We start from the raw sequence: 26,608 nt of genomic DNA on the forward strand, positions 1-26,608 counted from the left end.
AGGCAGTAATTTCGCCTAGGGCGGCAACATAGGCAGAACCGCCACTGCCTGCCTTGATCCCCACGTTGTGGGACACTCCATCTTCACTTCCTGCTCTGGCAGTTTCAGCTCCAACCCTGCTGGTTAGTCTGAGGATCTTTCATTGCATTCTCTATTAAAGAACAGGAAAGATTCACTTGTAAAGTAAGTATTGAATTTGCATTATTTAATTAGCTGTAGCTTCAAATATATTATTTTTTCACCTAACCCTAACCCTAACCCTAGATAGGGAACTATATGGTATGGTGCAGCTTGTCTGTGTGGTTGGTGATGGTTAGTATTAGCGGAGTTTTATAATCTAAGACAGTTAAGCAATATAGTACATTTTGTTGTCAGTGTTGAGTTGTCCCACTGTTGAAAACTGACATGAAAGTTGGCAAAGTTTGTGAGACGGATGGATACAATGATGCTCTGTGTAGGCTCGCTTTTAGGGATGTCTGAGTTGATGGTGGACAATTCATGTTAGCAACCAACGCAACATTTTTCTTGGTCTTCATGCAGTCATCATACTGTATTTTGTGGTGTGTATTCAGGTGAAAAATAATTAAATTTCTATTATTAAATCTCTTTATTATTCATTATCATAACTACAACAATTTATACATTAGGTCTAAATGTAGTTTAGTTTGTGTATAAATGGCTCTTGCAGGTGTAAAGTGAATTTCCATAGCAGTTTGTGACGTCCATTCATTCAGATCCTGCTGTGAATGAAGAGGACGGCTGACACAATGTGTCATCATCAAAGTGTTAACAAATCAATAATCAAGCTGTTAATAAATCAGCAGATAATAACCACAGCAGGTCTGTTGTGTCTTGTTCTCTCCATCAGATTCCTGTGAACTCAAACTGGACATAAACACAGCTCACAGAGAACTTGTCCCATCTGAGGACAACAGGACGTTGACACATGTTATAGGGGAGCAGCCATATCCTGATCACCCAGAGAGGTTTGACTACTGGAAACAGATCCTCTGCAGAGATGTTCTAACTGGTCGCTGCTACTGGGAGGTCGAGTGGAAAGGAAGAGTTTATGTAGCAGTGACTTACAGAGGAATCAACAGGAAAGGAAACAGTGATGACTGTGTGCTTGGCAGGAATGACAAGTCCTGGAGTTTGATCTGCCATGATGGTGGTTTCACTGCCAGACACAATAACAGCTATACGAACATCCCTGCCCCCTCCTCCTCTAACAGAGTGGCAGTGTATCTGGACTGGCCTGCTGGCTCTCTGTCCTTCTACAGCGTCTCCTCTGACACACTGATCCACCTCCACACCTTCAACACCACCTTCACTGAGCCTGTGTACCCGGGGTTCAGGATCTGGTCAAATGACTCCTCAATGTCTCTTTGTGACATTTAAGCACGTACATTCACCTCCTGTATGGAGAAACATACACACTGCGATCATCTGCTGACGTGTGAAAGGAAAATACACATTTTGGGCAGCTCAGACTTCCTGATTGATTCAGACTTGCTAATTGACTGGATCATCCTGTCATCTGGACCTGGCCCTTAATTCTGTTGGTGTGAACACAAACACTTTTCATGCCTTTTGTTCCCATTTGGAATCACATCCCATCTGATCAGTGACTACGTTTACATGCACACCATATTCTGATTCGGGTCAATATTCTGGTTAAGGTAATATTCTGAATAAGGTTTTTATATGCGCTGCAGCAACTGGAATAATCTGTTTACATGTTACTTGGCATGTTCCTGTGTTTTGGCGTATTCCACGCTCTTATTTAATGCAATACTCAACCTGCGGGGGGCGGCAATACGCGTATAGGCGTCTGGTCTGCTGGAAATACGGAAGAAGAAGACATATGGATCTCCTCCATGATATTGAAGTGTTTGATCAGCTGAAGGCAGACTGCAGTCTCCTGGTTCTTGCTGCTGTTCGCCATGTCGTTCTCCCCGTTTGCAGTAACCATCAGGGCAGTTGCTAGGAATTCTGGGCCCCCTAAAAGAATATCGGTGTGGGCCGCTCTACCCCATTCATTGCCACTTTTTTAACTGTGTGTGGGTCCTAGTGGGCCATGGGCCCTTAGAATTGTCATCATCTTTCCCCCCTATACGACGGCACTGGTAACCGCCCTGGAGAGACGGCACTGGAAAGGCGCCCCGATTAAGGTGTTTACATGGCACAATATTCCGGCTGGAACAGGCATATGCCAGGGGTCTTATTGGGAATTTTCTCCAACCGGAATATGACCGTAATCGGGTTCGGTACGTGTTTACACGTTTCGGCATGTTTCTGGGGGGTAAAGGTTGGGTTAAGGATCTGGACCAGCTGTAAATCATTTCCAGCTCTGACTGAAACTGCTGGTCTGAAGCTGCAGTGCTTCTCCAGGCCTGCAGCTCCATGTGTCTAAGCAGTCTGGTGAGCTGTTTCTGTGTTTTTGTTACAGTGCCACTTTTTAGCCAGTGGAGGGCGCTGTTTCAGACCAAACACACTGCTCTGAAGGTATGGACAAAACTCTGGCTGGCAGTGCAATACAAGTTAATCACAACTGAAAAGGCCAAAGAGACGAAAGAAGATAAAATTATGTTTGAATTTAAAAGATGTTCAACAGAAACATTCGATCTGTTTTTATTAGTCCATATATTTTTTTCCGTCAAAATTAATAAAGTTCTTCTGTATCATAGATGACAAAGTCTACTGGTAATGTGCTCTTGGAGGAGCGTGTGTTATTGTGTAATTGTAATGAATATGAATCTATGGGATATAACATTTTCCCATTAGATACTTCCATAGCCTATTTACCTCTTCAGATGGTGGAATTACAGCATTTAAGTAATAATTTTGCATACAGATGTATTTTTGTACCCTTAACTTACAGAAATATGTAGGTTAGACCTACGCAATAAAGAAAATAAGGAAACGTGGACATGGAGCTCTTTGATACAAGGCTGCCATCTGCTGGTTCATCACTCATATGGTAATGTGACTACTTTTATTTCTGTTTTCCTTTCTTTTTAAATTTCATGTTAATGTTCTTTGCCCAAATATAGTTTTTTGTGCCAACTACATTTTCTGTGTGTCTGTGTTTTAAACCTTGTTTTTTTTTCTCCAATGGAAAAACTATCCACTTCCATCAGAAAGCAAACTCTTGATAGATCCTGGAATTCATTCATGATCTGATGTTTTATGTCTTCAACTCCATTCTCTCTTTGTTTAATCAACTGACACACTGAGATGTTTTATGGAAATAACAGATTAAAAATACTGTAGAAAGGTTTACTAAAAACAATGTGTATTTTTGTAATTGCTACCTCCAAGCTCTTTGCACACCTAGAAATAAAGTTAAATGAAGATAACTAAAGTGTAAAGTGAATTCATTTGCATTTGTTTCCAAAACATTAAATGAACCCGCCTCTCATTGGGTGAACCAGCTGTCAGTCAAGGTCGAGCTGTGCCACACCAGCCTTCATGTCGTCTTGGCCCTGATTTAATATTGCATGTTAATATCATGTTTCAAAACTTTGACACTCAAGTTATGAGGATGTAACCACACCCTCAGATCAGAATCACACACACACACATACACACACTCAGGACTGTCTCAGGAGAGTCAGCAGCGTCTTCTCTCTCTGTGTTTCCTCTCCAGGTGAAGCTGAAAGTCTCTTGGATTTGATGTGGATGTGACTCAGCAGGTAAAGAGCCGACCAGGGAACATTAGAGACGTTTAATTAACTTTGTGTTCATAACTGGATGGTGGAACGTCTTTCAAAATGTGATTTCTGTGTTACCAGAAGTAAATATTCATTGTGTCATAATTTTCAACATTGTTCTCTGACACTGAGGACAAAATCAACTCTGTCTAAAGTCTTTAAAATGTATTTTATCAGAGGTGACTGAAGTCGGTGTAAGGTAGATTGTAATCTGAATTCAGTTCATCGGTAAAACTGGAGGAATGCAGGAGACAACCAGTCAGACCAGTTGGATGAACCCTCCTCTGCCGTTGACACAAGACAGAAAAACATCATCACCGACTGTTTCATCTATTGTTTTTTAAGCTGCTTTATGGCCTCAATACCAACCCCTTTGGAACCTGGACAAATTCACTTGATTTCTTAAAAAAACAGAGAAAATTGGCAAGAAATGTGTAAAAATAAAATAAAACAAAGTTACAGGGAAATTATTTGACAGAAATAAACACAAATTAATCAGAAAATGAAAAGAACAACCAGAAATTTTGTTTAAAAAGTACTGTATTTGTAATTATCTTACAAGAAAATTCCACAAAATTCCAATGAGAAAATTACAAAGTGAATTTTGTGTAGATGATGAAATAAAACTTTTCTTAATGTCAGTTGTTGTCAGTCCATGTGTGAAGAGTCCCAGAGGAGGAGAGGAGGAGAAAAGAATGAGACAGAGAAACTCCACGTCTGTTTGTCTTCTCGCTCAGCAGAAAGAGGAAGGAGGATTTATTAAAACATGTGCACTTTAAACCCTCCATTTTTTTACTGTCAGTACACGTACACTCAATGTTCTCCATATATATAAAAAAAAAAACACAACTTCAAAATGAAATACAATTTCTCATCATTCAGCAAATACTGAGTTATAGACTTTATTTGATTAAATAAATCATAAATGACAATAACCACTGTTACACTGCAGGTTGTTTTCTTTGAGCTGAAAATGAAACATAGCTTATACTACAAATTACATACAGTTCCTAAGTGCATGTTTCCTCCTTCAACTTAAATCCTTTACTCTTCCAGAAATGCATGAGCTGACAGATTTTCAACTTGTTTTTAACTAATTTTAGAATATATAAAATTAGTATTTAACATTAGTTTTTAACCTTTCTTACAGTACATGAAATCACAATTTGTAACAGTTTACACAATATTACACATTTGAAAAATATAAAGACTTCATAAAAATGTTAATGGAGCTGAAAATAAAACTCTGACTGACGTGACTTGGGTAGCAACAGGTGACGTCATCAAGCGCGAAAACACGGCTACTACTCTGTACACATATATGTCCACATCTTCATAAAACAAGCTCAATACCGGACATTAAAACATTCTGCGACATGTTAACATACTACACTTCAATTACTCTTCTTAATTTACTATTCCACCAACCTGTAAACAGGAGAAATGAATGAGACAGAGAAACTCCACGCCTGTTTGTCTTCTGGCTCAGCAGAAAGAGGAAGCTGCAAAGCGGACCAAACTCACGTAAAGCCCCTGGGGCCCAGTAGACGCCACACTGCCCCCTGCTGGTGATTACATGTTAATTACTCCTGGCATGTACATGAAATATTTTAGTGCAACGTTGGTGGAAACAGGTTGAATACCCCTTCACAAATACTCCAAAAAAAAAAAAAAAAGGATGAATTATGAAATTACAAAAACTACCACAAATGTGATAACACTTTAGTGGGCATCACACACACATCCTGTCATGGAAAGCTTGTTGTCATGAATCAGTTTGTGTTTCAGTGTTTGTGTCAAGGTTTTGGCTCTGCTATGGAACCAGCTGGGAAGAGAGAGAGGAGGTTCCCCGCCTCTAGAACCACTCTGTCTGGAGAACATGACAGCCAGACCAAAGCTCAGAGGTAAGACGAGGATCTCTGACTGTCCATGACTGTTCTCCATCTCAGAGCTCAGCAGGCAAATCAGCACAGCAGCATTATTCACAGGAAAAGCTCTGTGTGTGTTGTGTTGAAGGCCTGAACCTGAACCTGAACCTGAACCTGAACCTGAACCTGGACCTGAGCCCAGCTGTGTGTCCATGAGGAGTGACTGGTCTATTGGTCATCGTATAACATTTACAGATAAAGATGCTTCTGAGAAAACGTAAGTCATTATCATCTCAGCTTGTCAGCTTCACTAAGAGAGTAAAATGTTTTTTTATAAACCCACATGAGCTTCACTGTGTTCCTGATGTTTCTATCAGGATCCAGCAGCAGAGAGCAGACTCCCCTGAGTCCAGCTGTGTGTCCATGAGGAGCGACTGGTCTAAGCATGGACTTATTTTCTTCAAACACAGACATCACTCTATGGATCACGGGTAATTATTTCAAACTGATGATAAAACAGATTTTTTTTTTTTTTTTCTGTTTTCAGATTCACAGTCATGAGATACAGAATTGGTTCCAACCTTCAGACTCTGTTGACTGAGTTTCCTCTTTTGAAAACAAAAACAAAAACATTTAACTGGGTATTTCCAGTCTGGAGTCAGAGTTCCTCCAGAAACTCTGTCAAAAACAGATATTTTATCCAGTTTAAGCCGCATTTTATGTTACCTTTGTTTTTACCGTCACGTCTTAAACAGGGCATGGCGTCTTAGCACTTTGATGCTTGGATCTTAAGCTGCACCTCTCCTAGCTGAGACAGCTACAAAGCCTTGCACTAGCCAGCTTGTTTTTAGCCTGTTTTAGCATGAGAGCTAACTAACGTTAGCCATCAGTGGCTGTGTACCGGGAGTCAAGACTTGGAAGTGCACTGATTACATCTTAAAGATCTCTGGTGTTTCTTTCATGCACTGGTAATAGAAACCTGGACTGCCTACCTTGCCACTTTAATAAAAGAAACCCTAAAATTTCATTTGACACTATCAATAACATTGTTTCACCGCCACTCCATTCATTATCATGTTTTTTCAATGATGACTGTAATAAATTCCTTGCATGTTTTGTTTATAAGGTTATGGCTATTAGGTCCAGTATCCATCCAGGGTCTTGCCCGCCTGACTCCAGGCCCTCTATATTTCCCTCCATACCGGACTCCTTACAACATGGTTAGGAAAACAAAAGTTATTGTGCGGCTAACTGTTTACTTCTGCAACAATAAGGTGAATAGCCTTATTTTGTGTTTACCTCAAAATAATGCAAATAATCGCCCCGGTGGTTATTCGGGTGGGCATTTAATACGCAAAATGGGTGCAGACCCCAGGCGTTTAAAAGAACCAGGCGGCTATTTGCGGGCCGGCGATTAATTGGTGAAATACGATATTTTCAAATGTTCTGCCAACCTTTGGTCCCACTGTAACAGCTGTAGTCAACACCTCACTGTTGACTGGACATGTCCCTTCCTACTTAAAGCATGCCACTATCCAGCCCATAATGATGAAAACTAAGTCAGATCCCACTTTGCCCAAGAGCTACAAGCCTATATCCAAACTCTGATTCTTGTCCAAAATCCTACAGAAGGTTGTGGCCAATCAACTCACTGCTGCACTGGAGAGGCACTATATTTTTGAAAAGTTTCAGTCAGGATTTCGTAAACAGCACTCGACTGAAACTGCCCTTCTTAGGGTTTATAATGTTATTTTTTCCTCTGATGCAGGTGATTGCTCAGTGTTGGTGCTTCTCAACCTCAGGTCTGTCTTTGACACAGTAGATCATCACATCCTGTCTGGAGTCTGGCGAAATTACCTTGAATCCCCAGGTAATATCACCAGACTCATCGATTTCAGTTCAGCCTTTAACACCATCCAACGCCACCAGATGATAAGGAAACTCTCTGACCTCAACGTCCCACCCCCCTCATTCACTGGATACACAGCTTCCTCAGTGACAGACCACAATCCACCAGAGTGGGCAACACCATCTCCCCAGCAGCCATCACCAACATGGGAGACCCACAAGGATGTGTCCTGAGCCCCTTCCTGTTCACCCTATACACCAATGACTGCACCAGCACCTCACCCATCACCACCTACCTGAAATACTCAGATGACACTGCAGTACTTGCTCTACTCAAAGACAATAACTCAGTAACAGACTATTACAACTCTCTCATCTCACACAATGCTGCACAGACAATCACCTCCAGCTAAATGTTTCTAAAACAAAAGAACTGGTTTTCAACCCCTCCAGCAGGTCAGCCCCTAACTCCTCCCACAACCCTGTCAACATAAATGGTGAAGCAGTTGAGATGGTGGAGAGCCACAAATATCTCGGACTCATCCTGGACAATAAACTTACCACTTAATTCACATTTTACACTCCTTCCATCCAGCCAGTGATACAGGTCGTTGGCCTGGAAGAAAATAAAATTCAACAAAAGTTTCATCCTGTATGCTGTAACTGTACTGAACAAGAAAATGAAAAGACTAACTGTGGTGAAATGTATATGTATGGTGGTGGGTATGCACTGTGATATAGTACTGGTATGGTATGGTATTGGTTAATGTTTCCCTCTGTAAGGTTGTCTGTGTTGTAATGTTGCTTGTGTAATCCTCGTGGCTGTACGGTAGTGAAAACAATTATCCTGGAAAAGGCCATTAGGGACAGCAAACTCTTTACAGCTTAATGTCAACAAGACTGAAATCTTGATTGTCGCTCCAGATAAAACGGCCCCCATGATCTTACAAAGTATGGGGTCTCTTTCTTCTGCTGTCCATCCTAGTCTGCATAATTTAGGGGTAATCTAAATTATCATTATTATTTGACACCCATGTAAAACAGCTGACCAGATCCTGCTTCCTTCATTTAAGAAACATCAGTAAACTGAGAAGTTCAGCCCAGCCCAAGCAGTTTCAGCCCATGAACTGGAAATGCTCATACATGCATTCATCTCATCTACTAATGCAACTCTCTCCTCGCTGCATTCAGTAACTCTGCTCTTGACTACCTCCAAGCTATTCAAAATTCTGCTGCAAGACTTCTCACTAGGTCAAATAAATGGTCTCACATTACCCCTTTACTCAGATCTCTGCATTGGCTTCCCATCAGGTAAAGAATTAGGTTTAAATTTCTCACTCTCACCTACAAAGCACTGCATGGCCTGGCCCCCTACATAACTTTATGAACTATTTCACCCATATTCATTAATACTCACACTTAGGTCTACCTCATCATTCTCCTGTCTGTCCCACACACCCATGTCAAGACTCGGGGCAATCAAGCATTTAAGGCTGTAGCTCCAAGACTATGAAATCCTCTGCCCGAACCCCTCCGTCTGCTGATTCTGTGGGCCCTTTAAAAAGGCAGCTAAAAACTCACCTTTTAAAACAGTCATTTATGTGTTATATGTGTACATATATGTTCTTCAAATGTATTATTATTTTTGTGTTATATGATTATATGCCATTGTAAAGCACTTTGTGAGTTATGTCTGTGAAAAGTGCAATAATAATAATTATACATTTTATTATTTTTGTCATGAACGTCTGTGTGTGTGTGTGTGTGTCCTCCACAGAGTCCACGAGCAGAGCTCAGAGGTTCCCAGTGCTCAGTCTGCCCAGCAACATCAAACAGACCTGGCCTCCATATTTATGGTGTGTAAATGTACAACATACCAACTGAAAAACAACCATTCTGCTCAGAATCGTCTCCGTGCTGCTCTCTTTACATCTTTCAGCCTCTTTGACCTGGATTTGATTTGGTGTTTTGTGTCCAGATTTGAATGTGGAAGTCTAATTCTTTGATTTTTCTGTTGCAGCTGCTGGAGGAGAACATGGTCACCTTTGTGAAGAAGGAGCTGAAAAACCTCCAGAGGTCTCTGAGTCCAGATTACCCAGAATGCTTAGAGAGGCAGAGGGAGGATGAGGAGGTGTTGGACGGTGAGGAGGAAGAGCAGAGGTGGAGCAGCAGAGAGGCTTTTCTGCAGATCACACTGCACTTCCTGAGGAGAATGAAGGAGGAGGAGCTGGCTGAGCGTCTGCAGAGCAGTAAGAGGCTTTGAACTCCTTTAAAGTGACAGTTCAGATTCCATGCAAGTCTCATGCATCCACCAAGTCTGGTTGGTTTCAGTTTCACTTTGAGCTCTCATTTCAGTCAGCTGGTTTCCAAAAAAGTGAAACTATGTTCTGCTGTAACACTGCCACTGTGTCACCATGCAGCGGTGCTCTGGTTCCATATTCCATGTTTCACATTTCACACAACTTTCATTTGTTGATGTTATTTGTTGTTTGGTCACTCAGGAACTCTCGCTGGGTGCCAACGTGAACTCAGATCTAACATGAAGAAGAAGTTTGAGTGTGTGTTTGAGGGGATTGCTAAAGCAGGAAACCCAACACCTCTGAATCAGATCTACACAGAGCTGTACATCACAGAGGGAGAGAGTGGAGAGCTCAATGAGGAACATGAGGTCAGATGGATTGAAACAGCATCCAGGAAACCAGCCAGACCAGAAACACCAATCAAATGTGAAGACATCTTTAAACCTTTACCTGGAAGAGATCAACCAATCAGAACAGTGATGACAAAGGGAGTGGCTGGCATTGGGAAAACAGTCTTAACACAGAAGTTCACTCTGGACTGGGCTGAACACAAAGCCAACCAGCATGTCCACTTCACATTTCCATTCACTTTCAGAGAGCTGAATCTGCTGAGAGGGAACAAGTTGAGCTTGGTGGAACTTCTTCATCACTTCTTCACTGAGACCAAAGAAGCAGGAATCAGCAGGTTTGAGCAGTTCCAGGTTGTGTTGATCTTTGACGGTCTGGATGAGTGTCGACTTCCTCTGGACTTCAACAACAACCAGATCCTGACTGATGTTACAGAGTCCACCTCAGTGGACGTTCTGCTGACAAACCTCATCAAGGGGAACCTGCTTCCCTCTGCTTTCCTCTGGATAACCGCACGACCCGCAGCGGCCAATCAGATCCCTTCTGAGTGTGTTGGCATGGTGACGGAGGTGAGAGGCTTCACTGACCCACAGAAGGAGGAATACTTCAGGAAAAGATTCAGAGATGAGAAGCAGGCCAGCAGAATCATCGCCCACATCAAGACGTCACGAAGCCTCCACATCATGTGCCACATCCCAGTCTTCTGCTGGATCGCTGCTACAGTTCTGGAGGACGTGTTGAAAACCAGTGAGGGAGGAGACCTGCCCAAGACCCTGACTGAGATGTACATCCACTTCCTGGTGGTTCAGTCCAAAGTACAGAACATCAAGTATCATGGGAAAACTGAGACAGATCCACACTGGACTCCAGAGACCAGGGAGATGATCCTGTCTCTGGGAAAACTGGCTTTTGAGGAGCTGGTGAAAGGCAACCTGATCTTCTATGAAGCAGACCTGGCAGAGTGTGGCATTGATATCAGAGCAGCCTCAGTGTACTCAGGAGTGTTCACACAGATCTTTAAAGAGGAGCGTGGGCTGTACCAGGACAAGGTTTTCTGCTTTGTCCATTTAAGCGTTCAGGAGTCTCTGGCTGCTGTTCATGTCTTTCTGACATTCATCAACTCTGGAGTCAATCTGCTGTCAGAAGGACAATCTTCCTCCCAACTAAAACACCTCTACCAGAGTGCTGTGGACAAGGCCTTACAGAGTCCAAATGGACACCTGGACTTGTTCCTGCGCTTCCTCCTGGGTCTTTCACTGCAGACCAATCAGACTCTCCTACGAGGCCTGCTGACACAGACAGGAAGTAGCTCACAGACCAATCAGGAAACAGTCCAGTTCATCAAGGAGAAGATCAGGGACAATCCCTCTCCAGAGAGAAGCATCAACCTGTTCCACTGTCTGAATGAGCTCAATGACCATTCTCTAGTGGAGGAGATCCAACAGTACCTGAGTTCAGGACGTCTCTCCACAGTCCAACTGTCCCCTGCTCAGTGGTCAGCTCTGGTCTTCATCTTACTGTCATCAGAAGAAGATCTGGAGGTGTTTGACCTGAAGAAATACTCTGCTTCAGAGGAGGCTCTTCTGGGGCTGCTGCCACTGGTCAGAGCCTCCAAGAAATCTGTGTAGGTTCTTAGATAACTGGACATATTTCTTGCACAACATATTGTTATCTCCACAAGAGAAACTAGGTGTTATATTTTTGGTTTTATCTTTACTTCCTCTTCAGGCTGAGTGTGTGTAATCTGTCAGAGAGAAGCTGTGCAGCTCTGGCCTCAGTTCTCAGCTCCCAGTCCTCTAGTCTGAGAGAGCTGGACCTGAGTGACAACCAGCTACAGGATTCAGGAGTGAAGCTGCTCTCTGCTGGACTGGAGAGTCCACACTGCAAACTGGAGGCTCTCAGGTCAGGATTCCTCAACCTGCTCAACACATGACCAGTTCGATCCTTATTTACATGCGGCTTCATGTCACTGAACAGATTCCTTACCTGTGTAGGTTTTTGTGAAAACACAAAGCAGATGATGTGGTGGACTGATTGTGTTTGTGATGGTGTGCAGGATGTCAGGCTGTCTGCTCACACAGGAAGGCTGTGCTTCTCTGGCCTCAGCTCTGAGCTCCAACCCCTCCCATCTGAGAGAGTTGGACCTGAGCTACAATCATCCAGGAGACTCAGGAGTGAAGCTGCTCTCTGCTCGACTGGAGGATCCAACCTGGAGACTGGAGGCTCTCAGGTATGGAGAGACACACACAATGCCTTACAGAGGGCTGAGGAATATTGTTTCATGTTTAATGGTGGATATGAGTGGCGTGGTCTGATAAATTCTTCATAGGGAAGGTTATTTACTGCCCATGTTTCCATCATCAAAGAGAATCTGCTTCTCTGACTCTGTTTCTTCTTCCAGGGTGGACCATGGTGGAGAGCAGTGGTTGAAACCAGGTCCGAGGAAGTGTAAGTGTGGATTTAGTTTGCCTCCTGAACACAAAGCAGCAAACATTCAGCTGTTTAGATGCTACAGCTGCAGTTTCTGCTGTTTGTTCTCAGCTGCTTTTACGTTACGTTTGTATTTGGTGGTCTTATATTAGAGGGATTTGATTCAGGTTTGTTCATGAATGCACACTGCATCCACTGCTCACCTACAGAAAAATGATATCATCAGCTACAGCATGTGTGCTAGGACCAAAATCAAAAAACCTCACACACACTTGATCACAACTATAACAAAGGAAAACAATAGACTTTCCTACATTCTGTCAAAACAGCTAACAGTTACCTGAGCCCGATAATGTTACTATTTGTGACTCTTTGACTATTTGTATGTCTTCCATTGTTTCCACAGACAATTAAACTACATACATATTTTAAAAACTCTACACAGAAAACTGTTCAAACCCAAAATCTAATCAACATATTAAAAAATGTGAAGAGGTAGCAAATCCCAAACTTTTAGTCATGGAGGACAAAATACTCACATTCCATTTTTTTTTTATTTGACTCACATCAGACTAGAAGAGCACTTATGTGTTTTGACACAGAACCTTCATCACAGTCTAATATTAGTGTTTTTGATGTATTATTCAAATGCAACTAATCAAATTACTTAAGCCATAATGCCAGATAACTACCACACACCCAAAAATATTACTCCATTTCTGGAGTAAGAGAAGGGATTGGAATGACGCACAACTCGCTAGATGACCTTCCCCAGCCGTGACATGCCTGGGAGAGTGAACTTCATCAGCTCCCTGCCATCTCTCTCTCCAGATGTTACTCTCATCCAAAGGCAAACTTCTAACAGCCTACCTTCAGACACTGGATCATACAGGTGAAATCCATTTTGCATTCCTAGCAGAGACCGTGTTGCCCCAGACTGTCAGCAGCCCATCCCAAGGCTGGAACTCGCACTGTTAACAATGGTGCCCAACTGTTGATTAGTGTGCATTGTCCCTGAAGAATAAATCAATCAATAAATAAATCTGACAGTCCAGTTGGACTGTGTAAACTCAACTTATGTGGACATCTCTCTGTGACTCCTGATCCATTTCTGCCAGATGTCAATACCTTCGACAACTTCAAAGAATTGCTTGAGGCTTCTGTTGAAGCATGTCACAGGGCGGCCATGGCCACAGACCTAACAGTGGATGACTACAAGCAAACTTAAGTCAAGTTCAGAGAGAGTGCTCCCCAGAAGAATTTGCCTACGTGGCATCCCAGAAACCAGTACTAACAAGCAGCAGATTACTTACTTTGGATCCTGAGTGTGACCAAGAAGTCCAGCTGATCTGCATGGGAGGGCAGCTTCGCAGACGTGATTACCTCAGTCAAGATACCCAGATCAATTTACACTATATTACCAAAAGTATTCGCTCACCCATTCAAATGATCAGAATCAGGTGTCCTAATCACTTGGCCTGGCCACAGGTTTATAAAATCAAGCACTCAGGCATGCAGACTGTGAAACAAGACATTTGTGAAAGAATGGGCCGCTCTCAGGAGCTCAGTGAATTCCAGCGTGGAACTGTCATAGGATGCCACCTGTGCAACAAATCCAGTCGTGAAATTTCCTCGCTCCTAAATATTCCACAGTCAACTGTCAGCTCTATTATAACAAAATGGAAGCGTTTGGGAACAACAGCAACTCAGCCACGAAGTGGTAGGCCACGTAAAGTGACGGAGAGGGGTCAGCGGATGCTGAAGCGCATAGTGCAAAGAGGTCGCCGACTTTCTGCACAGTCAATTGCTACAGAGCTACAAACTTCATGTGACCTTCAGATTAGCCCAAGTACAGTACGCAGAGAGCTTCATGGAATGGGTTTCCATGGCCGAGCAGCTGCAGCCAAGCCACACATCACCAAGTGCAATGCAAAGCGTTGGATGCAATGGTGTAAAGCACGCCACCACTGGCCTCTAGAGCAGTGGAGACGCGTTCTCTGGAGTGATGAATCACGCTTTTCCATCTGGCAATCTGATGGACGAGTCTGGGTTTGGAGGTTGCCAGGAGAACGGTACATTTCAGACTGCATTGTGCCGACTGTGAAATTTGGTGGAGGAGGAATTATGGTGTGGGGTTGTTTTTCAGGAGCTGGGCTTGGCCCCTTAGTTCCAGTGAAAGGAACTTTGAATGCTTCAGGATACCAAAACATTTTGGACAATTCCATGCTCCCAACCTTGTGGGAACAGTTTGGAGCGGGCCCCTTCCTCTTCCAACATGACTGTGCACCAGTGCACAAAGCAAGGTCCATAAAGACATGGATGACAGAGTCTGGTGTGGATGAACTTGACTGGCCTGCACAGAGTCCTGACCTGAACCCGATAGAACACCTTTGGGATGAATTAGAGCGGAGACTGAGAGCCAGGCCTTCTCGACCAACATCAGTGTGTGACTTCACCAATGCGCTTTTGGAAGAATGGTCAAAAATTCCTATAAACACTCTCCTCAACCTTGTGGACAGTCTTCCCAGAAGAGTTGAAGCTGTAATAGCTGCAAAAGGTGGACCGACATCATATTGAACTCTATGGGTTAGGAATGGGATGGCACTTCAGTTCATAGTATGAGTAAAGGCAGGTGAGCGAATACTTTTGGTAATATAGTGTATGTTTGACCTCCCAGAACCTGACTCGGTTAAGCAGATGGTTCTGGATACTTTGTGGGAGGACAGCTGTCCTGCTGGAAATGGTGGAAATGGTGCAGCAACACAGTTATTCCCAAAATGGCTGATGTTCCACTCTCTACTGTCCACTCTCTAAGCTGTCCACTCTATGGGCGTGGACAGCTTCAGGCCATACCTCATTAAGATTGGAAGCACTCCAAGAAATGGTGGGGCATAGAAGAGGTTAGAGCTGAAGAGGTTAAGAAAAGTCAACATGGCTGACATGCAGGTGCTGGCATTTGCTCGCCTGCTGGCCCTGACTTAATACTTGCTAATCAAAAGTTAGCTAAGTGCCCGACAGGCATTTAAATCATCAAGAAAGCTTCCAAACACTGCCTAAGATGGAAGAAATTAAAATGACTCTGGCCGCAATCCAACTAGAGGTCGGCAAAATCGCAATGCAACAAACGGAGATCCCGAAGCTCACGCAACAGGTGAACATGCTTCAAGCTCAGGTGAACTGCTATGAGGATAAACTTAAGAAGAAAGACGAACAGATCAAAGAACTGGAAAAGAGACTGGATGATGCAGAACAATATTCCCGCATCGATGATGTTATTATCACCAGATTGAAAACACGCCACCGAGCCTATTCCAAAGTCGCAGCTGCTAACAACGTTGATGACCTATTACCTGCCGAGATGGAGACCTTGGAATCCCAGGTTATCCAATTCTTCGGTAGCATGGAAATTCCCATTCATAGCCATCAGATCTCGGCCTGTCATACGCTCCCCCACATTAACAAAAATACTCCACCGGCAATCATAGTCCGCTTTGTCAATAGAAAGGACAAGGTCGGCTTGCTACAGCAGGGGTTCAAGCTACAGGACACGGGCGTGTTTCTGAATGAACACCTCACAAAGAAGAACAGTAAAATTGCTTATGCAGCGCGGCAACTGAGAAAAGCTAAAAAGATCAAAGCGACCTGGCCCCTAACCCTAACCCTGCAAAGGCTTCGTTCCCACCTTGCACAGATTTGTTCTTGGATTGAATTTGTGCTAAACAAATAAACTAAACTAAACTAAACTAAACTAGAATTCAAATGCCTTTCAAGCCAAGCTGTACATCTTAATCTACTGACAAGTATGGATATGGACTCTTTTCTGATGGACATCCGTCACTTGATTGCCAGATGAGGAAAACTCATTGAGCTGTTATCTAACCAAGGAATTAACTGCAAAGTCAGCAGCTCTGAACTCAAAGATGCTTTCAACTCATTTCCCCCAGCTTTATAGTCACAACAATCCAGTCAGCAAATCCATTTCTGGTTCAACCATCCACATGCACTATATTTTGGTAGTTCCTGTGAGCATGAGATCTGCCTCATCAAGTCGACACAACACACCACCTTGGAATCTCAGACTGGAATCTCAGACAGAGGAGATCTTGAGAACAATACTGATTGAGATGGAGATCAACGTCAACTCCAAGCGCCCGGGTTACACCTCATCAGATGTTGTACATCAGGGGTGTCCAATCATGTGCCATGGAGGGCCGAGAGGCTGCAGGTTTTCATTCCAACCAAGCCCTCCACCAGGTGACTTCACTGATCACCTCACCTTGTATCAGAAAGGAGGAGCTAATCAGTGAAGTCACCTGGTTCAGGTCTTGGTTGGAATGAAAAGCTGCAGCCTCTCGGCCCTCCATGGCACATGATTGGACACCCCTGTTGTAGATCCAGACCCAGTCTCTCCCAGTATGCTGTTGACTGGGCAGATTGGCCCGCAAACACCAGAAGTCTATCTACCCAGACAAAGAACTCCTCATTTGTCACAGATGGAGGCACCGTTAAGCCTTGGCTGATCAATTTTAGATCCACTTTATTAGGAACTATCTGCCCTCCCTTCCTGTTGGAAAAGCTCTGACGCTGACGATGGAGTGTTGATCCAAGTCAGAGACAAGACACACACACGGCCAGTTGCTCGGCTCATCAGGTTCCCAGTACTCCCACAAGAAACTCTTGGCTGACATTCCACTGATTCAGTTTTGTTCCATACAATTGGGGGTGGCTCTCCACTAGTTTTCAGCAACAGACTACCCTCTCTCAGCCCACACACAGTTCATATGCATTGTCATCAGGGTCTTTGCGCATAGAATGCACATAAATAGATAGTGTCAAGATCCTCTCCACCAATCATAGGTCTATTGAGCTGCTCCCTTAAAGTTATGAGTGCTCTATTCTCCTCATTTATTCATCCTTTTACTGTCTATCTATTTATATCGATATATAAATCAGCTGATAATAAACACAACAGGTCCAATCTGCTCATGTATTGTGTCTTGTTCTCTCCGTCAGATTCCTGTGAACTCAAACTGGACACAAACACAGCTCACAGAAACCTCGTCCTGTCTGAGGACAACAGGACGGTGACAGCAGTGACAGAGAAACAGCCATATCCTGATCACCCAGAGAGGTTTGACTACTGGTATCAGGTGCTGTGTAGTGATGGTCTGACTGGTCGCTGCTACTGGGAGGTCGAGTGGAGGGGAAGGGTTTATATAGGAATGACTTACAGTGGAATTACCAGGAGAGGAAACAGTGATGACTGTTTGCTTGGCAGGAATGTCAAGTCCTGGAGTCTGACCTGCTATGATGGTGGTTTCACTGCCATACACAATAACAGACAGGCGGACATCTGTGTTTGTCCCTCCTCTAACAGAGTGGCAATGTATCTGGACTGGCCTGCTGGCTCTCTGTCCTTCTACAGCGTCTCCTCTGACACACTGATCCACCTCCACACCTTCAACACCACTTTCACTGAGCCTTTGTACCTGGGGTTTAGGATTTGGTTTGACTCCTCAGTGTCACTGTGAGAGATTCGAAGAGGGAGAGTTGCCTACTGTGTGGAGAGAGAAACACACACACACACACATGCACACACACAGACACACACACATGCACACATCACAAACACACACACATGCAGGGGTGTAGAATTGGGTAGGGACGCCAGGGACACGTCCCTACCAATATCCAGCCACTACTGTATAGTTCCTACCAATATAAACACTGTCCGTCAGTGTCTCGTCAATGCTTATGGTACACAAAGGGTTAACAGTCGGTCTCTGCTTGAAGTCCCGCCTCTAACCTAATATCGATCATTGATATTGATTGGCTCTGCCGTTTCTTGCTAACGTGTGATTGGCCGTCTCGCTGTCACTCCATGGCTGTAAAAAGCGTGTGTTTGGTAATAAGGCACAGCCAGGATGGGTCCCAAAAAAAGAAAAGTGGACATAAGAAGTTTCTTTAGAAGTCAAAGTGGAAGTTACTCCAAGAAAACAGGCCCACTTTATTTATTATATTGCTGATGTGGAGTTGATAATAATGGTGATAACAATAATAGTCAGCTGAGCTATTGATGTTTTTCTTCACTGTTTATTTTGTCAGGTGGCAGTTAGAACAATAGTTCAGCATGCTTCTTTGAAATGAGAGCTTTTATCAGGCACATTGGCCTGTTGTCTCTAGGGAAGCAGGAATTATCCATTTTTACTAACCATGATTTAAAATGTCAACATACACTTTTTTTTTTTTTTTTTTTTTGTTATTTTATGTACTATTTTGATGGATCATTTGTGTGCTGAGAGGCAGCAACTGTATGAAAAACACCAACAAAGAAAGTCTGTGAGGAAAATACAGTAAAACCTCAGATTACAAATGTTCATGTGATTTTATACACCCATATTGATGTGGAATAAATTACACATAATAATTGTGAAACTAGTTTTTCTATACTCTAGAAGTTTTTCTACATCTAGGGCCCTATCTTGTGCCACCCGCTATCCGCTGCCACTACCCGCTACCCGCAAATTGCGGATTTAGGAACTTCCGCTATCCCTAAACGGTATCTTGCGCCACCCGCTACCCGCTATCCGTTATGCCGACTCCGTCATTTGCTCTAAGCTCTACATGATGTGAAACTGCAGTCATAAATGCAAAAAAACATCAACTTTCAGAGGCGCTGCCTTGGAGACCTTTTATGTCCCCACCAATGTCAAAATCAAACCTACGCCCTTGGTTGGACCTGACTAAGTTCTTGGGTATGCGCTGCACTGAAGTGAATAAAGACAGATTTTCAGTATTGATGTGAAGATTTGAACTGAACCTGCTTCCTTAACATGTAATGGGAGGCCACTGCAGAGAAAAGGGGCTTGGTGGGCAAATGCTCTGTAGCCGATTTTTTGTTGACTGAAGGAATGACCAGGAGACCAACATTGATAGAGCAAACAGGGCAGTATGGTGTGATTAGCTCAGATAGGTAAGGAGGTGCAAGTCCATGCAAGACCTTCTAAGTTCAGAGAAGAACCTTAAAGTTAGCTCGATAGCTGCATCTTCTAAAAATGCAGCAGAACATCCCAGAAATCACTCAGAAAAACCCTTGGGCTACAGACAGCACACATGTAATTAACTAGCCGACTTCCATGCCTGACCATGTGGCCTTTTTGTACAAATTATACCAAAGATGACAACATGCAACAATTTCAACACTACAGCTGCAGGCAAACATGGAAAAAACAAGCCTGCCCTTCTCATAGATTGTTAGTTGAGGCTGGTTTGTGCTGTTTATGAGCGTTAGATGTGAGATAGTATTCGTGTTATGAAGTTTTAACTGTTCTTGAGAAGGCTATAAAGTCAGGCTCTCTGTCCAACTCCAACATGTATAGTTCTAGCAAAATATGATATAAGTTGACAGAGAATGACAAAGATGGCAGTGCCCGTGTCGGCTGTGGCTGCTCTGGCACTCGACACAAAGACAAAATTAAAGACAAAATGAAAATACAATAGTCAGACCATGCTGCATCTACGCTCAGTAAACAAGCCGGCAACCTTCGAAAGGGATACTTTACAACTTTTGGAATCCCTCAGACTGCTACAAACAATGAGCAGCAGGAGGAGACGAAGCCGGTGGGAAAGGAAGCAGAAGCGGGGCAACACGGAGGAGCTAGAGCTAAGCTAAAAGCTAACCCACAGAGACCATCGCTACTGTCGATTCTGCTTGCCAATGTTCGCTCCTTAGAAAACAAAATGGACCACCTGAGATTGGAACTAACGGCAAGGAAGGAGATCAGAGACTGTTGCACCGTGGTTTTCACCGAGACGTGGCTGAACGAAGACGTTCCGGACTCCACCATAGACATGGAGGGGCTAACATCATTCCGGGCGAATAGGAGCAGCGCACTCAGTGGTAAATCTCGGGATGGGGGTGTGTATTGTATTTACATTAGTAACAACTGGTGCACAAACACTACGACAGTCTCCAGTCACTGCTCTCCGGACATTGAGTTTTTGACCGTCAAATGTCGTCGAGTTTACCTACCCAGAGAATTCACTGTGGCAGCCATCATGGCAGTGTACATCCCCCCCCAGTGCAGACACAAATGTGGCCCTGAACACACTGCATTGCTCCATCCGTGAACTGCAGTCCACACATCCTGAGGGAGTTATCATTGTGGCTGGAGATTTCAATCAGGCCAACATGAAGAAAGTTCTGCCTCAGTACCATCAGCATGTGGACTTTGCAACTCATGGAGTCAATACACTGGACCATGTTTACACCAACGTCTCACCTGCTGTGACAAAAATTAAGGTTTTGCCTGGCCGTGTGCTTAGGGAGTGTGCAGACCAACTGGGCATGTACTTATGGACATATTTAACATCTCACTGAGCCAGGCGGTCATGCCTTCCTGCTACCTGCTACAAGCAAGCCACCATCAACACGATACCAAAAAAAAAAAAAAAACACTGTCACCTGCCTCAACGACTACTGACCCGTAGCACTCACTCCCTCCATAATGAAGTGCTTCAAAAGGCTGGCAAAGGATCACATCACGGCAGTACTACCCCCGGCATTTGACCCACTACAGTTCGCTTACCGCCTTAACTGCTCTACTGAGGACACTGAGTCCCATGCACTTCACCTGAGTCTGGAGCACCTGGAGAAAAACAACACCCATGTCCTTATGTTGGAGGTAGGAGGTGAAGAGCAACAAGAGAGTTTGAAACCTGCCACGACCACAGACGGCTTTCTGAAGTGCACCACTTCTGTCAGCATTTCTGTCCAACTTGACTTTGTGACAGCAGCTCCAGACCAAGTCAAGCATCTCCTGCATTTAGTCCTCCTCCTTCACACAACACGTCTTTCTTCAGTAGAGTTAGTTGCCACCATGTGAGGAACCATGAATGGGAGGGGCTCATTCAGGACCTTGCTTGTCAAATTAAACTGGACTCTGTGATTATTGTCATGAGAAACACAGTGAAGCGACTTATTTTATAATGAGAAAATGAGAAAATGTCTGGAATGAGAAGAAAGTGTAGGTTTGAAATCCATCTGTGTCTCCCAGGTGAGAGGCGTTTATATAGGTTTATATTGTCTGGACTGATGGAAAGGATCCAGAGAAGTTCCCTTCATGTCCACTTGGTGGCGCTTCTGCTCCGTAAACACAATGGGAAAGTGAAAGCAGAGCCTCGTCCTGCTCTGAATCCGCCGTGCCGCTCCCTCTGTGCTCAAAGTGCAGATTGTCCAGTTGACTCCAAAGTGTCCTGTGTTAGCAGCCGCTGTGTGGAAACAGGAAGTTGACTCTTTTTAATGGGAGTTGTGTGAAAGTGCTCAGCAGTCAGAAAGTGAACAGGAGAGCAGAGCAGAGACTGTGAAGCAGCTGGACTCCACTGGACTCCCCGCTCTCACTGCAGGTGAGGACAGGCCGCTCGGTGTGTGTGTGTGTGTGTGTGTGTGTGTGTGTGTGTGTGTGTGTGTGTGTGTGTGTGTGTGTGTGTGTGTGTGTGTGTGTGTGAACCTCTCCTGGTTGATGTGGCTCAAAACTTTTATAAGACATTTATTTTGTCTACTTCCGCTATTTCTCTGTTTACTGTCTACCTTGCTCTACCATGTCTCTCTCACTGCGCCCCCTCCCCCACTCTCTCTTCTTTCCTGTCTGTGAGATGCACCTGTTCAGACGGAAACCCTAGATTTGTGAAACTCCCACTGCTCATCAAACTCTCGTGGTGCCGTCAGTATTAACGTTAATATTAGAGCAAAGTAAAGCATCACTGTGCTGAATCTAGTGTGCATGTGTGAGAGTTTCACAAATCTAGGGTTACCATCTCCTCTGAGACACCATCTCCTCTATTCTCTGAGACAAAAGTTATGAGAAAGTGAAGACGTCACTCTCACATCAGCAGTGCACACACACACACACACACACACACACACACACAGTGAAGCAAAGCATGATGTCCGTGTTTCCACATTTTAATATTCATTGTGTCATAAATTTCAACATTGATGTCTGACACTGAAGACAAAATCAACTTTATCTGAAATGATTAAAATGTGTTTTTCAGTGGTGAGCAAAGTCAGAGTCAGGTACGTTGTGATCTGAACTCATTTCATCAGGAAAAATTTACACCAGCAGAGAAAAACATGATCACCTGTTGTTTCACCTGTGCTATTATTTTTTTACACTATCAATCACTATTTCTATACTAACCCTCTGAAACCTGAGGATTTATATCTTAAAAAAGCAGAAAAGAATCAGCATCATGAAGCATATCTTTCACAATTAACTGGAAGGAACCATAAAATAAGCAAAATAATTGCCAGGAAATCAGTAACGAAAAAAAGTTATAAGACAGCAGTTTGTAAAACAAAAAATAAAACAGTGAATTTTGTTGAGAGGATTAAATCAAAGACAGTTTTTTTGTTATACTGACAGGAAGACAGCACACATCCTGTCATGGAAAGCTTGTTGTCATCAATCAGCCGCTGTGTTTGTGTCAAGGTGTTGGCTCTGCTATGGAACCGGCTGGGAAGAGGAAGAGGAGGTTCCCCGCCTCTAGAACCACTCTGTCTGGAGAACATGACAGCCAGACCAAAGCTCAGAGGTAAGACGAGGATCTCTGACTGTCCATGACTGTTCTCCATCTCAGAGCTCAGCAGGCAAATCAGCACAGCAAAAGCTCTGTGTGTGTTGTGTTGAAGGCCTGAACCTGAACCTGAACCTGGACCTGGACCTGGACCTGGACCTGAGCCCAGCTGTGTGTCCATGAAGAGTGACTGGTCTATGGGTCATCCTGCTGAATTCAAAGACCGACAGCACTCTGTGGATCATGGGTAATTATTTCAAAATGATGATAAAACAGATGTTTGTTTTTTTCAGATTCCTTAGTGAATTGGTTCCACCCTTCAGTCTCTGTTGACTGACTTTTCTCTTTCAAAACATTTAAAATGTTGTGTGTGTGTGTGTGTGTGTGTGTGTGTGTGTGTGTGTGTGTGTGTGTGTGTGTGTTATAGTGAAAAGTGAAAAGGAATGGTCTGTATGACTGGGTTATAATAACTGTGGCCACCAGGGGGCATCAGTCAAAATACATCACAGCCCAGATGTTCCTCTGGTTGTTTATTAAACAACAAAGAGTTTGTGTTTCTGAAACAAATATAACAAAATAACGAGTAACAGTCTATAATCTTATGTCACCACATGATTAAATGTATTACAGATATACAGTTCAAAGGGTATAAATTCACAGGTTGAATAATATTTATGTTCTGGTAAATGGTGACATTAAATGCCTACTGTAAAGCAGCAATAAAATCCAGAGTAAATTAATAACCAAGAAAATATAGTCGGACGCAGTTAGTGCGGAAACCAACACAGAGTAACAACATTCAAAAGTACAACTGACAACAAATATCAGGGCCACTGACAAGTTGCTGCAGGCACACACTCTTAGCATTAACTGAGAAAAGGCACAGTGAATGTGATTACTGTAAGTACACTATCTATATACAAACACTGCAGGCCTTCCACATCCGCACTCTCTTCCAAACGTTTATCAACTAACATCAGCCGTCTTCTTCCTCAGCCAGAGGGGGGCGTAGTGTGGCTCTGACTGGCTGCATATACAGTCCTTAATCATTGTGTGTGTGTGTGTGTGTGTGTGTGTGTGTGTGTGTCCTCCACAGAGTCCAGCAGCAGAGCTCAGAGGTTCCCAGTGCTCAGTCTGCCCAGCAGCATCAAACAGACCTGGCCTCCATATTTATGGTGTGTAAATGTACAACAACATACCAACTGAAAAACAACCATTCTGCTCAGAATCGTCTCCGTGCTGCTCTCTTTACATCTTTCAGCCTCTTTGACCTGGATTTGATTTGGTGTTTTGTGTCCACATTTTAATGTGGAAGTCTGATTCTTTTCTTTTTCTGTTGCAGCTGCTGGAGGAGAACATGGTCACCTTTGTGAAGAAAGAGCTGAAAAACCTCCAGAGGTCTCTGAGGCCAGATTACCCAGAATGCTTAGAGAGGCAGAGGGAGGATGAGGAGGTGTTGGACGGTGAGGAGGAAGAGCAGAGGTGGAGCAGCAGAGAGGCTTTTCTGCAGATCACACTGCACTTCCTGAGGAGAATGAAGCAGGAGGAGCTGGCTGAGCGTCTGCAGAGCAGTAAGAGGCTTTCAACTCCTTTAAAGTGACAGTTCAGATTCCATGCAAGTCTCATGCATCCACCAAGTCTGGTTGGTTTCAGTTTCACTTTGAGCTCTCTTTTCAGCCTGTTTGTTTACAAAATAACGGAACTGTGTTCTGCTGCCACTGTGTCACCATGCAGTGGCGCTCTAGTTCCATATTGAAATTATGTGGGTCACATGGGGTCCCGCCAAATGCTGAAAAACTTAAGTTAAACACAGAATAATACAGCCAATCAAATCAAAACATTTGTGATGAGTCAAGCTGTTTGACCTTTTTTAACCTCGCTCATGTGGACAGTTTATGGCAGCTTCTGTTGCTTTTTACACATGATCGTTTTTCTCTCAGCCAGCAGGGGGCAGCTTTTCTTCCTACTGCTGCCTTGGCAAAAAGAAGCTTCTTCTTTTCACATTGTGTCCTGCTGGCTTCCCTGGGACGGCAGCACTGTACTGTTTGTTAAACTGTCAAATTTATTCTCGTCAAATCCTGATCCGGACATGCAGCTCTTTGTTTATCTCTGCAGTCTGTCATAAAAGTTCCTGAAACTCAGGTTGTACTATCACCCCCAATCTGGGCCCAAATGAGGTTCCAGGAACTTTACCAGGATCTGTCGTAGCCATGGAAATGATTCAATAACCTGTGAAACAGCCTTCACAACACACCCCATTAAGTTCTTACTGTCAAAAGGGGCCAATACATACATTTACCAGGAAATATTCATATTTCTCACATTTAATATATCATACATTTGTTGATGTCATTTGTTGTTTGTTCACTCAGGAAGTCTTGCAGGGTGCCAACATGAACTCAGATCTAACCTGAAGAAGAAGTTTGAATGTGTGTTTGAGGGGATTGCTAAAGCAGGAAACCTAACACCTCTGAATCAGATCTACACAGAGCTGTACATCACAGAGGGAGAGAGTGGAGAGCTCAATGAGGAACATGAGGTCAGACAGATTGAAACAGCATCAAGGAAACCAGCCAGACCAGAAACACCAATCACATGTGAGGACATCTTTAAACCTTTACCTGGAAGAGATCGACCAATTAGAACAGTGATGACAAAGGGAGTGGCTGGCATTGGGAAAACAGTCTTAACACAGAAGTTCACTCTGGACTGGGCTGAACACAAAGCCAACCAGCATGTCCACTTCACATTTCCATTCACTTTCAGAGAGCTGAATCTGCTGAGAGGGAAAAAGTTGAGCTTGGTGGAACTTCTTCATCACTTCTTCACTGAGACCAAAGAAGCAGGAATCAGCAGGTTTGAGCAGTTCCAGGTTGTGTTGATCTTTGACGGTCTGGATGAGTGTCGACTTCCTCTGGACTTCAAGAACAACCAGATCCTGACTGATGTTACAGAGTCCACCTCAGTGGACATTCTGCTGACAAACCTCATCGAGGGGAAACTGCTTCCCTCTGCTCGCCTCTGGATAACCACACGACCCGCAGCGGCCAATCAGATCCCTCCTGAGTGTGTTGGCGTGGTCACAGAGGTGAGAGGCTTCACTGACCCACAGAAGGAGGAATATTTCAGGAAGAGATTCAGAGATGAGAAGCAGGCCAGCAGAATCATCTCCCACATCAAGACGTCACGAAGCCTCCACATCATGTGCCACATCCCAGTCTTCTGCTGGATCACTGCTACAGTTCTGGAGGACGTGTTGAAAACCAGTGAGGGAGGAGACCTGCCCAAGACCCTGACTGAGATGTACATCCACTTCCTGGTGGTTCAGTCCAAAGTGCAGAATGTCAAGTATCATGGGAGAGCTGAGACAGATCCACACTGGACTCCAGAGACCAGGGAGATGATCCTGTCTCTGGGAAAACTGGCTTTTGAGGAGCTGGAGAAAGGCAACCTGATCTTCTATGAAGCAGACCTGGCAGAGTGTGGCATTGATATCAGAGCAGCCTCAGTGTACTCAGGAGTG

General features: G+C 43.9%; 1 protein-coding gene and 1 long non-coding RNA gene across 2 annotated transcripts in view; both read left to right on the forward strand.

Annotated features, from left to right (window-relative positions):
• Positions 1-26,608, forward strand: part of LOC115356571 (NLR family CARD domain-containing protein 3-like) — a gene marked incomplete at its 3' end in the record, with an annotated part of 111,967 nt that overhangs the window by 62,745 nt on the left and 22,614 nt on the right. Inside the window, exons 16-17 of the mRNA XM_030047785.1 lie at positions 11,915-11,979; positions 12,134-12,307. Of these exons, the coding sequence (XP_029903645.1) occupies positions 11,915-11,979; positions 12,134-12,307 (239 nt within the window). The remainder of the gene's footprint in view (positions 1-11,914; positions 11,980-12,133; positions 12,308-26,608) is intronic.
• Positions 5,756-9,016, forward strand: LOC115356464 (uncharacterized). Its single transcript, XR_003927970.1, has 3 exons — positions 5,756-5,858; positions 5,959-6,072; positions 7,350-9,016. It is a non-coding gene; the product is annotated as an uncharacterized LOC115356464 (long non-coding RNA).

The sequence above is a fragment of the Myripristis murdjan genome, chromosome 24, assembly GCF_902150065.1.
Source record: "Myripristis murdjan chromosome 24, fMyrMur1.1, whole genome shotgun sequence".
NCBI classification, from domain to species: Eukaryota; Metazoa; Chordata; class Actinopteri; order Holocentriformes; family Holocentridae; genus Myripristis; species Myripristis murdjan.